Here is a 15530-nt window from a genome sequence, read left to right as displayed (position 1 = left end):
TTGTTGTTGCTGCATCAGCCACGCTTCTCTATCTGTTGGAGGGTGTGTGTGTTTGATATGGAGAGCTTCTTTTAGGAATACCAAACAAAGAGGAAGAGGGAGGCTGGATCCATGCTGCATCCGTCTCGGGAGCGCAGAGGCACCCATCGGTAGCCTGGAGGTGGAGGGGGAAGGGGGGGAGAGAAAACAAACGTATGTATAGCACCTGAATACACCAGCATGATACAAAAACACCGAAACATTTCCATTTAAACCCAGCCGACCTTCAGGAATGCTGACAGTGAGTGAGAGGAAATACAATGATGGTCACACAATGTCACCTGATGTAATTTAGCCCTTTGTCTGACTCCCAACCCCCCACCCCTGTCTCTGTGGCTCACCTTTCTTCAGGCTGGTGAAGGGCAGCGTGTATTGTCCTACAAACTCACTGCTGAGGAGGCCGGTCTGCTCTCTGACACAGAAGCGGAGGAGGCAGAGCTCAGGGACGCTGATGCTGAAGTTCATGTCAGAATCCCAGTAAGGACTCAGCGCTGTGAGGGTAATGAGAAGCAACCAGTTTGTTAGAATCAATAAGCATCATTGGGTTTAGTTAAAGCCACTCAAATCAATAATGGGTTGAATTACCATCTGTATTGTCAAAGGTCTCACTCCTATGAACCAACAGAGAATTATCACACAACCCTTATGTATTTTTTAACTGATTGTTTTGGATTTACGGCCCCAAGTTTTACTGCCATGGTTCACTGGGCCAGGAAGTTATTTTTAGTGAAACTATTTTAAAAATCAACTGTACATTAAAAGGCCATAATTAGACATCCTTAGTAAGCAATTCATGTAGCTGATGAACATAGTGTAGTAAGTAGCAGCTGAACGATAAGATATTTTTCTCAGGAGCTGGTGGTCCAATTTAGAGCAAATATTCATCTCATATTCACCTGGTGGCCAGAAACACAAATCCAAATGAACGCTAACCCATGTTTACCACCTTATAGGGTGATTATGGTAGTAGCATGTCAGTGTTGTGTTTGTAGCTTTTAACTGTAGGTAAGAAAAGACACTATTATAAAGAAGTTGCATTAAAAAAAAATCGTTTTGAGAAGGTGATATTTAAAATAATACATTCTTTAGTTTCAAATACAGAAAGTGTTATATTCCACAAAGTAAGAGTAAGAATCCGAGTCAGAGGGGTTCTGGTGTGAAATATTGTCTTAGCTTATTGTTAAACTATACCAACAGTTATGCTAGCAATTATGTGAGTCTGCACTTGGTGCTTATTGACCTTATACTTATATGTTTACCAGGTATTATATTTAACATGTTCACCATATTAGTCAAGCATTTAAGCATGCTAACTTTTGCTAATTAGTACCAAACACAAAGTACATACTGATGGTTATGATATTAGTTTTATCTGGTATTTAAATGTATAGTCAGACATGCTTGGTAAGGGAGAAAAAGTAAATCTATGAAGTTATTAAAATTCATCCTGCAGGGGACTGAACGTCTGCAAATCAGTCCGGACTAAAGTGTGGAGCTGACCGACAAATGACTTTGGTATCCGGAGAGTAAATAAATAAATGATTATCAGACCCACAACAGAAAAAAAAATGTGTTGCAATTTTACAATGATAGATGAGTAGAGCACATGTAGACAATTGATGAGTCATCCCTGCTGCAGTTCTCAATCTTTTTCTTATTAAAAAATGTTTTCCCGAGTTCCCCTGTTACATTCAAATTTGTATCCAAACCCACATTCATTCATTTCCAACAGTGACCTTATCTGTTACATAGTTTGAAATGATTTTAGGATTTATGCCCATGAATAAATTCTCTGCGCCCTCTAGGACCTTTACTATCTCACCCTCCACCTCCCTCCCTCCCTCAACAATACACTGTTGTATCTCATCAATTTCCTCTTGATATTATATTCATTTTTATGGTGCTAGTTTCAAAAACACAAGCCCAGAGTAAAATGCAACATACTGTATTTTCTATAGTGAGTATCATTTGAAATTTGAGTCATCTGTCAAAAACTAGGACACCTGTAGGATAAACCTCCAAAATGGATAAGTCTGGTGACCGTTTTGTGCACTAAATTCGTAAATTGTGGAGCCAAACAGTCAATTTCACATTTGTCACCATTAAAAAAGAGTGAATAGTCATTTTGATGTTGGTCTTATGGTTATAAAATCACTGTAGCTCTTCCTCCTGTGTGCAGTGACTGTCAGCTCCATGTTTCCAGTCATAGCCATAGTGCATGACAGACTTCTCTTCAAAGGAAATCCACTTCTACATTTTTGAAAAACTCATCAGCACACTTCTCCTCAGAAGCCTCTGCAGCTTACTGGAAAATAGATTTAAAAGGAAATATAAAAATGCTGTCATAGAAAACTAACAAAAATCCAGATATGGTGATTTCCATGTGTTTCCTTGAAGGATTAGACACATTGCCCTACAGTATGCTGATACCCATCATGTTCTCACAAAACACTTTGTTTTATCACCAAATACCTCCAAAACGAATGTCATTTCAAATAGCCTCTGCTGCAGTATGTATGTATTGCTAATTAGCATTAGTTATAATTTGCTAAGCCAACATGGTAAACATATCTGCTCAACATCAGCATGCTTTGTCCTTCTTGGCTTCTAATCATGCCAATTTTTCAATTAGCCTAAAGCACTGCTGTGCCTATTGCAGCCTCCCATTTCTGCTAGTATGACTTTAGACTGTCTTTAGTTTTGTCTGGTGTTTCTATTCCCAATCTTCCATTATTAATGCAATTTCCAAATTCAGAATAATTCGAATTACGGCTCACAAACCCCAAAAACGAATTTTAGCTTCTGAAAACATAATTAATGATACAAAAATGAAGGGAAAAACATATAAGAGTTAAAAAATTAAGGTGGAACAATCAAGATATATCTTGATCTCCCAACAAGGTCACATACAGTTGGTGTTTCAGTACTTACAGTTGTTTTTGACAGTGTGTGTGTGTTTTCTGTTTGAGTCAGATGAGGTCCCATAAACCTCCACTGTGACGAAGGAGTCCAGAGCTTTTCCACTCCTGGAGATGGGTAAGTTGGACCCGCTGAACACCTGTGGAGAAACACATACATGCAGTGCTGGTGGTCACACAGGGCGTGTTTGAGAATGTAATTGTTATCAGGAATAAAAACAGTACATGATACAACAAATAAGAAAACAGGAGTGCCAGTTAGAGTGGAAAAAAGACGAGAGGGGAGAGGGCTGTAATTACACAAGTCTGGAGAGAGGCTGGCTTATCTGCAGTCCTCTCACACTGAGCCTTCCCTTCCCCGGCTCTGATCAAAGACAACCTGCATGTACTTATCACGACATGCCCGGCTTGCCACTGATGGAGCTTTACAGTGTCCGGACCAAAATTACAGTCCCATTCCTCTCTACAAAGAGCATACATTTTGCTCATCAACGGTTACAACGGTAAAGAACAGTTTGCAGTTATAATTCATACATGACTTGCAATTTGTATTGAAAAGCTGTCCATTGTTTGTAGTTGACAGTGTTATGCTAAACAGGCTCATGAGAGCTCAAGGGAAAAATATTGTTTTCCTGAGCAGATGAATAATTTACCGTTTCAAGATTGAAAACTCAACACTCTATGTTCTACCACTGACTGCTCCTTGTGACTCTGAGTTCAGAGCTGAGTCAAGATTGCAGGATTTTCCCTGAAGTGATCAAATAATGCAGAATGATGAGGTGAATAAATATAGGTAGGGTTTATCCCAGGGTACCAAAAAAAAGGAGCACACCACATTTATATTTCATGCACTTTGCTCTGAAGGTGAAAAGTGTATGTGTGTGCATACTCCTTTAGAAGAAGTGTGATGTACTGAGTGTATGCATCCTCATGAACGGTTGTCTGGTATATCCTTCATCAGAAAACAGCAACACCAAGTTGAAATACTGTCTGATAGGCTTTAGCATCATATTTAATATCTGTAAAAGGTTAACAACTACAATACTGACTGAGCTAAATCAATTGAGGAAATAGCTGCAGATCCAATTGAAAAACAAACACATTTGCAGTCATTTTAAAGGTCAGTTATTGTAATTCTGAAGGAGGGATTTTCTTTATGATTCATACAGTAGCTGTTCATACCACTCTGATTCGGGCAGAGTAACTATGATTCCCTCGTCGACCTCCTCTGCTGTACGTCTGTATGAGTCCCATGTGATCCCAGGCAATTCCACATATTGTCTTTGCAGTACAAAGCCTTGGATGTCTCTAAGTCCCACAATAATGTTTTACATAAGAGGGAACCGTTGTATCTCCATAATTGGGCTTAGAAGAGTTAGTGTGTGACAGTCTTCCTGATGGCACACTAAAGAGATGTGACTTTGTTCTTTACAGCTTCATTCATCCATTGTTATGTGGCTAAGATTCAGTAAAAGTGCTGCTATTACTGTCCCCTAATATGCTAAAAATAATGATTTATTAATTGTGCCCCAGGTCTAATTGCATTATATCACCCTTATTTCTTTATTGCCTTAACTTTCTGAGGGACATAATCTAATTAAACGCATACACTCTCAAGGGAGATTTACATTATTGCTGGTTCACAGCATCCGGCAGGAAAGCATTTATCTTCAGGCTGAGAGTAGGACAAGCTGGGTATATTGTGAGGCATGGACAAACACACACATGCACACACACACAGTCAACATTACAACATTAACATTACACCTTAATCCATAAATCCGTCCTGAGTGGATTACTGAGCGTTCGGGGTTTCATGGCTGTACCTTGAGCAGCAGGTGTGTGGGTTTGAGGCTGGGATCAAAGCTCTCCTGACTGGACATGAGCACGGGCGGCTTCAGGACGTATCCACAGCCCCCGTTGTCCTGGAAACGACCGTCATTAAGGTCCATAGGCATGCCCAGAGACTGGAAATTGAGAGCCACTGAAAAACACCATGGGACATTGAAAAAAATTGGATGTATTATTTTTGTAAAAAACAGTTAAGAATACCTTAAAGCTTGTTAAAATGCAACGAACAGCGTGAGATGATCTCCTGCGTACCTTCTCTCTTTTAAGGCTCTTGTTCTGCAGGAGGGAGCTAAATTATACCATAACTTTAAAAGTTTCCTCAACAATGGCGTACATTGCATCAGGGACGCATTCTAAATCACCAACTGTGCAATAAGTGCGCCTGTAGTGAGTCTTCTGGAGTGCAAAGCTCTGTTTTGGCATGTATCACGTATCATATCATATATCTCTGCTGGATTGGATTTTGCACTTGTGAGTCGACATGGATAAATGATGGAAAACACTTTTAGTTTTGTCCTAACAAAGCCCTGCAATGCTACCTTCTAAATCTTTGTATATAGGTGCATGTGAAAGGGTCCCAGTGAATGTTGTGTTCATGTATTCTGATGCTCCGATGCTTTGTACCGCAGTCTCCTGCAACTGTGAAAAGGTCTCACCATCTGCACAGCTGCCACCGGAGCACGTAGACGGTGTGCTCAGCGATCAGCAGCGCTGCGTGTCAGAATCAGTGTCTGGCTGACTGAGCGATGGAGACGGATGAGGCGCATGTAAAGACAGACGAGGTGACAGGCACACCAGCCAGGGAAGTGCCAGACGGAGAGGGGTGGTGACTTTAAGTTCAGGGGGAATCATGCACTGCCAGAAGGCTTGAGGATGTCAAGTTCATGAATGAATTTAGTATACTCTCAGGAGCACAGTCATGTTGAGTCAAGCCCAATTATAGGGCTTGACTCTAAAGAAATGAAAACGAAAAAAAAATAATGCTGTGACCCAGACAAGGATGGAGTTTAAAGCGAGTGAGAAAAAAAATACACAGGGAGTGCAAATCAATTTAGAAAATGTGTGATAAGGGCCAGGAGAGGACTTGCTTCGGGGCAAACACAGATGAGGTGCTCAGGTTGTGAACTGGAATGAAATGTTCTTTTCACTGCTTATCGAAAGGACACTTGGACAGGTTGTCCTTTTTCAAATTTGGCAATTCTGAGTTTCTGGCTGCACTTCTGTTCATTTCTAAAGCTTATAATTAATTGTGCTGGTTGCTCAGTGTGTGGAGAACTTTTGTGATTGTTATTGAAACTGCTCACACAAAGGGAATTCAATTCATTATCTTTCATTACCTTTTTGAATTGAATTTAGGGTTTCAATCTTAACAACAACAAAAAAGGAATCAAAAATAGTTAAATTAATATACGAAGTTACTTACAATTAGTTTAGCTGATTAATTTGAAGAAAATAAAAATGAAGGAAAAATGTAATCCTTTACAAAATATATAAATAATCCATATTGTTCAGCATTAATCTTCTAAGTTTGGAAATGTGTTGCAATTTTACAAAAAGGTGGAATCAGCATTGTTTTCTAAGTCATACTTATAATAAATGTATGCGTGTATATGCATGTGAGCATATTATGAACCTTTACGTCATGCCTTCTGTTTGCACACAGGGCAGGCATAAACTCGCCCTCTCCGACTCACCGAGCTGTGAGCCGACACTCCAAAACTCCTGAGGGTTGTAGTTGGAGGACGACGTCCTGGAGCCTGCGGGGTAGATCCTGCTGAGGAACCTCTGGTTGTGCTGAGCAAAGGCTGCAGCTGAGAGAGGACGCACAACAATCACAGGTCAAATGTCTCCTCTGACACAATAATGACACAGTGCACAGCTTAAGCCTATACAGATATCATTCCCATGATACCATCCACACCAGACACCCTCTGTCTCAAACCAGAGCCCAGTCTGCTCTGACTGGTAAACTGGCCGGCTCTGCTGTGATTGGTCAACCGCTTAGAGATGTCCCACCCCTTAGCCTATCACATACAATGTGTTGGATTTCTAGCCAATAGATCGCAAGTGTTACGGAAGTAAACAAAGGACTACAATGGAAGCGTTTCAGGCAGTGGGGAGTGTGTGGGAGTGAAACCATTTACATGCATAAAAAAACTATATAACACACTACAGGAAAGGAAAAAGCACTATAGGGCCCCTTTAATAATTCCAATAATACAAATTTCCGTTTTCTGAAAATGTTGACATTACGTATATGATTCTTGACTCTTTTTTGTTAACTGTACTGATCAGTGAAAAAGGATCACATGAGTATTATTCATCGTTTAACTTAAGCCTAATGTCAAATGGAAATGTTGAGAAAATACCTGAAAAAGATCAAGTCGTTTGTCCTGATCAGGTTTCTAAAGCCTGTATAATTGTATCCACTTGGATAGACTAGAGAAAAAGATGCACACAGCTTCAGCGTTTGTGTGATCGCAGCAGGCTGTGTGTTTCCCTGCAGGGCTTTAGGATGACAAGAGACTACACGATTTTTAGATTGCCGAGGCTGTTCATGCTCCCTTCCTACAAGCTCGTAATACAGTTGTATGTCTGTAAAATGTCACTCCTCCTCTGCAGCAGCAGATTTCCTTTCTCCACATCGCAGTTTCTCTAACATACTGCCGCACCGAAGCATGATGACAGTTTAACTGATTATCAGTTGATTCGAGCCTCTGTGGGCTCCTCCACTTCCCCAACAGTGAGCGCATAATGCACATTTCTGGGCTTGTGCTGTTTTGCTTTATTCCCTGTAAAGTATTCCCCTATCTCGCATATGTCATGTTCAATATGCCTTCGCAATTAAAGAAGTTTATGGCACGAGATGTAATTGCATTTGTCGTCCAAAGACGATCTACTGAGACTTCTCCTTTGAGCTGAATGTCATTTTAAATCATGTGAATCTGCTGTGCTCATCAGAATTAGATTCTGTAATACTTAATCCATTATTCACTGTCTTTATTACTGTACAGCCGGGCTTCCTCTTTTTCCTTCCCATCATTTAAACTCCATAAAAAAGATTCTACCTGAGTCTTTGGCTAGCTTGCGCGCTTTCTTCTCTGCCATTGATGTGTTCTCGCAGTAGTTCTGATTGTCCTTTGAATGACTGAAGCTGATGAACTTCACAGACTTGGTGTACACCACCAGGTCCGATAAAGCCTCTGCTACTGCCACCTTCTCCTTCTACTCGTCACATTTAGGGTAGAGAGGAAGACAGAGGGTGTGTTCACCAAATTGCAGCAAAGTGTATAAAATACAAGAGTTAAACCGTACCTTTTATCATCTTATGATTGCAGTATACTAGAGAGCTTTTCCTAAATCTAACTGACTTACTTTTATCTTTAACTTTTTGGAAGACCAGAACTTTGCTTTGGTTTGAAGATCCTCGTCCTCCTCATCCTCATCTTCCTCCTCGCCCTCATCTACACTCTCCTCTGTCTCTGTGCATGATGGGCCCTCCGTGTTAATGTGAGGCTTAAGCTTTTTGTTCTTGATGAGGATCTTATACTTCAGGTCCTGTTATTCCAGCACAAATACACATAGAGCATGAGTTCAAACGTGAATAAAGCAATGGTACCTTAATCATAGGCACCTTCATTCATCACACTGTTTCATCAGTCAAACAAACTTCAAACTGTCCCTGTTCCCGCATCCACAAACTTAGGAAACAAACATAAAAAAATTGCCTACTCTCTGATATATGTATTCTTTAAAGAGTCACTCTGTTGCCAAATCCACATTAGTACATATGCGCAGCAGGTGGATCACACATATGCTGCTGTATTTCACCACCAGTCTTAAAATCTGCTTTTACCATATAGGGCACCTTATGCAGATGAGCTGCAATATGCTAGAAGTAAAAGGAAAAACAAATCAACATTATGTTCTGGACCTGGAAGCAGCTCCACGGTGAGCCAAACGGCAGGAAGTAACGCTGTCAACTTCTCTGTATGCACAGGCAAAATATGCAAAATAATTACACTTCTGCTAACATTAACAACCCTTAGGAGTCCATATAGCATGGAAATTATACGATTCAGAGCTTCCTTCCTGCAGTTACTCTAAATGATAGGAGGGCTGGAACAGAGGCTTTGCTTGTGCTGATGTAATTTAGGAGATGATTTTGCCCATGTTTACTGTAAAAATAGAACAGAGTAGAGTAATAACTGATTTCCAAACCGTTGATCTAAGTGGTCAGATTGGAGTATGTGGTAATGAAGAGTTCTCAGAGTTTTATATCAGTAGCACTTTCATAATTGGATGGTAACTTGGGTGTGAAGCTGCATGAATGTTGCACATGAACTCTGATTCGGTTTAAGTTGCTGGGGGGTTAACAGTGAAGATGAGACCATTAGTGCTGGGGCTCCTATCTGAGCCCCAACTTCCTGAGTCACAACGATAAAGAACGATAGATAGAATGGGGAAGAAAATCTTATATGCACACTCAGGATTAAACACAACTCATTAGTTGCAGCAAAATCCCAAGCAGTAGAAGGCAGAAGCAGCAAAGAAAAACTCCGTAGAGACGGCGCACATTCATCCCCTAGCAGAGAAAAAACCCTTCATCCTCCTCTTCATATTCAATAGACTGGAGTGACTTCCCTGCATGTTTCAGGCCAGTCGCTCAGTGAAGTGTCGGGGCAGACGCTTTCAGATTCAGAACCCAAAAAGGGTAATCAGTAAATGAACAATCAGCTCAAGGACCTCTTCATGTTCAAAATAATGGACACTCTCCATGATCAACTACCTCACATTCCATGTTTTGAATCCCTGAGATTAAAGAGCCCTGCAAAATCCAGGCGTCCATTTACCCCTGCATCCCAGAGGAGGAGAGGCACAGGAAGGCTCAGTCAGAGACTAATGAGGCCCTTAGTGACCTCCGAAAGGTCTTATTTTCTCCTTGTTTTGCTTTGCCATGACAGGCGATGATGATTTAGACATACAAACACTATCTATTTATAGCTCTGAAATAAAACACAGATTTTGCTTCAGATTTACCACTCTCAGCTCTTACGTTGGGGCTTGGGAGGTCTCCAGTGGTCAGGTGATCCAAGGGAGCTCTCAGCAGCTTCTCCCCCAGGATAGAGACAAGGTACTTGGCCATGACTTCTTGCTGCTCCTTAGAGCAATGGTTTTCTAACGACAGGATCACTGGGTAGGCAGACACCTTTCAAGAAATAATCACATCAAAAAAGGAATCACAATTTCCAAGAATTAGCATCAACCTGGATTGTCTGCTTTCTCTGCAGGCTCTTAATTCTCCCGACACATCACAGATAAATGAACTGAATCAAAGACTACTTGCAGGCAAAGCATTTTGATCAGAGAGGCTATTAATTAGAGCAAATGTTTTTATGTAGGCTCCCAGAGGCTACAGAAGCAGGAGCTTCCACTGAATGAGACGCCCGAGGCACCACTGCCGGAAATTTACATCATGTAACATACAACATATTACCTCGAAGGCATGTTGCTCCACAGTGGTGATGACGTCCTTAAAGAGTATCTTAGTGGTCAGGGTGTAGCCATGGTAGACTACAGGCTCCATATCCGGCCCATCCCAGCAGTCAACCTCCAGGCAGCGGCAGCCTTTCCTCAGAGCACTGCGCCACACAAACACACACACACACACACACACACACACACACACACACACACACACACACACACACACACACACACACACACACACACACACACACACACACACACACACACACACACACACACACACACACACACACACACATAAACGCCTGACGCATATAAAGACACTTGCACACACACTGAGCTGTAGAAACTAAGATAAGCACTTATACAGCGTGAGGAATTTGAAATTAGCTGATTCCTTTCAACACGCAGATTCAAGCCGTCATAACCACTCTTATGCATATGACAAATTGCTGCAAAGTATAATGTACATAATACATGGTAATAAATAATGTATCACAAATATTGCACTGTCATTATTTATGAAAACAGCTTTTTCTGCTTCTGCTCCTTAAATGGTGCTGTTACATTTCCATTTCTGTGCTTTCCATTTCTCTGCTTTCTGTGCATAAAAAAATATGGTCGAGTTTATGCAGTACAGAATTTGTCTTGGTGCTGATATTGATTATTCATGTGGCTTTCTCTTGGAATTGGACAGAAGTGATACCACTTTCACAGCAGGCGTGCGGGCAATGATACATTTTCTTGCAACCCTGATGCAAAGTTATATCACCCTGGATTTTTAACTCTGGAATATTTCTGCTTGTTGGTAAATCCAATCTTTTCCCAAGCTTGTTGCCATTTTATGATGACACACTTGTATGTGTGTCTGCTGTGAGTTTCTTCAACAGTTGAGAGTCCAGGCTGTTCTTTCTCTTTGGTCACAGAAATGTCATTATGATCGTATTGCTCTTAGTTCATACATGGCAGAGTTGCATTTGAAAAAAACATTGCAATTGTGAACAAAGTAGCATCATATTGTCACAATATGATTGCTGTCTGCATTTGGGTAAATCATCTGGTAGGTTAATTTTGATCTAGTTTATTTAATCTCATTACATTTTGGCTATTTTGTAATTTGTCTTCTCTATTAAATCCTTTTTTTTTATCGTTTTCTTGAATTGTACAGCTTAATGTGGAAAGCATGTTGAGAAAAAAAAAGCTATCTTCATCCTCCGAGTTAGACAATAATGTCAGACTGTTTCTTATTCAATCATATTTTGATAATCTACAACAAAAAATTACCGTGATTTGATTATTAACATAAACAAATCTGCATGCTTAAGTTTCATTGTCAGCATATAGGCTCTTGTGAATTCTTTATTTCTTTATCCAACAAATAACTGTGGTCATTTTGTTCCCCCTCCCACCTGTGAGATGGATGGGATGGACACTTTTTTACTCCTGCCACTTCGTTCTCCTCTCTATGATCATTTCATTATCGAAGTAAACCCCGGCTGCCAGGCCGCTGTATTGGAGGGTTTCACTCCACCAGCCGGCCTCAGCGCTCAGCACTTTCACAGGGACCATAAATACGGCACTTCTGCTTCCATCAGCCCCTTTTGTAATCACCTCCATTGTCCCATAAAGGGACCACAGCAATTTCACTGTGCCTCAGCATGAGTGGGTCAATGAAATGAGAGAATCCTGATAACACACATGTAGGTCTGGGGAGACCTTCGAAAGAAAGGAATAGAGAGCTGTTTTAGATCAATATCAGAGCTAAATGGTGATTTAAATTGGCCTTATCAGTAGTGTTGACTTAAATTAAATAGCAGATAAATTAAATACTTTATAAAGATTCCATTAGATTAGTAAATGTTGGCTTCATATACAGATTAATCCTGTATTCCTACCTCACATAGGCATCCAGATGGCTCTTTCCTACTATCTGATCTCCAGTCAGATAGGTGTTGTGAGATGAGGAGATGAAGTAATGGGTGAGAGGCTGGTCCATGGATGTATACACAGAAGTGTGGGCCTGGTCGAACACACAGCAGTCTTTAGACTCCATGTATCTCAGGAATCCTTCAAATGTCATGGATCTGCTTTCTCTGGCTGGAAGAGAAGGATTGAGCAGAGTACCACTTCTAGCGACAATTTAAAATCAGCATTGGTTAAAGACTACACCAGCCATCTAAAACAAAAGCTCTATCCTTGTCTTGAAATATTAAAACAAATCAAATTAATATCTAAGCTAAGAGTCTAGACATGCCAGTAACTTTGTGAGGCAGATGACACAATGCTATGCTAACGTTCTGTGTTTGGCAGCCATGGCAATGTTTAGCAGGAATAACACTTAACATGTTCACTATTTTTGTCTAGCATGTTAGAATGCTAAAGTCTGATTATTTTAACTAAACACATTGCACAGCTGAGGCTGACCGGAACGTCATTAGTTTTCCTGGTATTTAGTCATAAACCACCAAAGTGGGATGCATGCTCTGGCACCATTAATGTCTGTACAAAATGTCAGTGCAATCCATCCAACGGTTCAGTTACATATTATTATAGCCACTAGTGTAGCATATAGCTTCTTCAAAATGGAGCAACAACTTCAGTAAACCATGAGACTTGGCAAGATTAACATTACAATTAAAATGAATCATCAATCAAATCAACTCCCACGGATCGGTAGTGTAAGAAATATGAAATCACTGTTCTGAAAATCAACATTTTTACATAGCAGATAGCTGAATTACTTTTAACATGATAGTCTCAGGTGTAATAGTTAACATTAAAAACGACAGTAAACTAGTTTTTGGTGCTTGGTATTGTGCAGCTGGCTCACTGTTGTGGAATATTTTGATGCTTGATACTGGACTAAAACCTTGTTAAGATAATTTATTTTAACTGTAACTTTTCTGTCAAAGTCAAAATGTCTGCTGTTAAAAATGTAGGTTTCTTAAAGTTGGCTGAACTAAGAGATAATATGTGAACTGGCGTACATTCTGAAGTTTAGATGTCAGTTTACATTCAGCTGAATTACATTTTAGATGAATTCCCCACGAGGCGTTTTAAAAGCTCAAAACTTCTTCTCGAAACTCTGTCCTAAGTGAAAACATATGGTTTAGTTGCAGCCCAGACGTGAAACTTGTCTTGTTGTTTTTCTTCCTTCTGTTGTTTGTGATGCTGTGAATTAGCCAGCAGTACACTGGGCCCTAGAAACATCTGGTCTACTAGTCCACAGACGTGCCCAAATCTTCCATTTTCCTTCTATCATTCCCACCCCCTGCCTCACGATTTACAGCAAATCACTTTGTCCGCCTGGCATCATTGAAGCTTAATCCTTGACTTCTGTTTTAACTCATTTAGCACCATCACATGACAAAGCCTTTAAGAGTGGATGTGTTTTTACAAATGTTATGAAGAAGCAGCCTGACATGGTACACATCTCTCCCTATGCTTACCTGTCTCTTCAATCTCATATCTATCAATCAAACTGTCTGCCTTCTCTTCATTGGCTGTGAGCTCGTTCTGCTCTTTGTGGAGGAAACGGAGGAGGGCACAGGCAGGTAAGATAGTCTGTCCTGAGGAGTAGGTTTGATACAGATGCTGAATTTCAGCTCTCCTTGAAGGGGGGGCCTTGCCTCTCTGCATCTCTCCCTGCACACAATTACCATAACCTCTTAATCCCATTGTGGTCGATTCCTGGTTTTTATTCTAAAGTATATCCTTGAAAAGTCAAACTAGTTTTAAATGAACCAATTCAGAAAAGAGAAGAAGGCTACTAATAATTTATTAAAGCGTATGTCTGCAGCCAGGCTGAATATTTGCCATGATAGTCTTTGAAGGAAGAAAGCATTGAATTTAGGTCTTTTTTTACAGAACTATACTTTAGATTATTCTTAACGTTGTCATCTTGTACGTATTTCAAAGAAATAGCACACCACCTGCTCTCTAAAAATATACAGGAAATTGTTAAAAAAAAAAAAGGCCAACTCAGAGATGTATCCCTGCTTTTACCTGAGCTCAATGTTGGAAAAAAAAAATTCAAACTCGGCATGAGAGAGAATAAAAGAGAAGCCAGTGTCTTTACTCAGCACAAAGTTCTCCCATCCTTCACTGCACCCTCCCTCTCCTCTCTGTATCTCCCCATCAAATGCTAAGGCAACATCTGTGTGACTTTCTCATTGAGTCCCTCTCCTCTCCTTGTCATTCCTCTCAGTCAGTGAGACCAAAGTGTCTGTGACTTTCCCTGGCTTTGTGTGTATCTCTCCCTCCCTCCATACCTTTCATCTCTTTTCTGCAGCCTTTGACAGTTCGGATATATGCCTAAGCCGGTGTTGTCACCAGGTACCCTGCAGCGTGCCGGCCCCATGATGCACCTGTCGCCTCAGTGTGAGCAACACAAAACAACTGTCATTAAAACTAAACTGTCAACTATCATCTCCATTAACCTTGTATACAGTTGCTTCAACCAAAACATCCCTTTAAGTGGTGTATTATGTCTTAATATTAACTAAATATTAACCCAACAAAAGCCACTGATCACACACTAAGTTACAGTTAAACCATTCTCACACTTGCTACACTAGCTAGTATTTGCCAGTAAACTGCTGTCACTGAGGAGGGAATTGTCAGAGTGACTGAGAGTCTCCTGAAAACTCAATAAGATATTGTGTAAACAGCCTACCTTAGATTCAGGTGATCTCTAGGTCCCTGTAGAATAGTTATTTGGTAACAGGATATCAACTAGGTATAAAAACTTTAAAAACAATTTCTGGGAGAAGTAAACAAAGGTGTTGCCATAGTGACAAAACATTCCGATTCTATGGACATGAGTTAAGACAACAGTGAAGATCCAACAGGGCAGAGGAAGACTTAAACTCACTCCGTCTGTCTCCTTTAGTTATTTCTGATCAGAGCAGTGGACTTGGAGGTGAAACACAGTCAGAATATGAAGAAAGGATAATGTGGAGAAAGAACCTTTGCCTTCATGTGCCTGCCTGCTGATAACTCTGTCTGCAGTGAGGGAAGAGCATTTTTTCTTCTACAGTGACTCACTCTAAAGACTTTATATCTCAGTGTGATTAGAAGTGTAAAACTACAGCATAACACAGTGATCAAATATACACAGAAGTCAGGTTTATGCTAAGTAAACACTAGTTTTATTTTTAGTTCTGTTAGATTTTTCTCAAAAGGACTTTTATTATTGTGTTAATCTTTGAAAACTTTACATTGTGGCTCATT

General features: G+C 40.4%; 1 protein-coding gene across 1 annotated transcript; it reads right to left on the bottom strand.

The window, feature by feature from the left end:
- Positions 1–71: 71 nt before the first annotated feature.
- LOC104942417 (1-phosphatidylinositol 4,5-bisphosphate phosphodiesterase zeta-1-like) lies at positions 72–13937 on the bottom strand. Its single transcript, XM_010767640.1, has 11 exons — positions 13748–13937; positions 12194–12395; positions 10306–10450; positions 9865–10017; positions 8180–8366; positions 7877–8017; positions 6503–6619; positions 4784–4941; positions 2971–3097; positions 381–530; positions 72–154 (listed from the first exon to the last, which is right to left on the bottom strand). The coding sequence occupies exons 1-11, from the start codon at positions 13935–13937 to the stop codon at positions 72–74; spliced, it is 1653 nt and encodes a 550-aa protein (XP_010765942.1).
- Positions 13938–15530: the final 1593 nt, after the last annotated feature.

Source organism: Notothenia coriiceps, unplaced genomic scaffold (assembly GCF_000735185.1).
Source record: "Notothenia coriiceps isolate Sejong01 unplaced genomic scaffold, NC01 NC01_scaffold00000339, whole genome shotgun sequence".
NCBI classification, from domain to species: Eukaryota; Metazoa; Chordata; class Actinopteri; order Perciformes; family Nototheniidae; genus Notothenia; species Notothenia coriiceps.
The sequence above is the reverse complement of the archived record's forward strand: the minus strand, read 5'-3'. Positions and strand labels throughout refer to the sequence as shown.

Excerpts from the sequence above, each read along its gene's own strand:
- LOC104942417 (XM_010767640.1), bottom strand. The coding sequence starts at position 13,937 with ATGCAGAGAGGCAAGGCCCCCCCTTCAAGGAGAGCTGAAATTCAGCAT. Across the intron at positions 3,098-4,783 it reads CCACACACCTGCTGCTCAAG|GTGTTCAGCGGGTCCAACTT; the intron begins GTACAGCCATGA and ends GTTTCTCCACAG. Across the intron at positions 155-380 it reads CTTCACCAGCCTGAAGAAAG|GCTACCGATGGGTGCCTCTG; the intron begins GTGAGCCACAGA and ends CTCCACCTCCAG.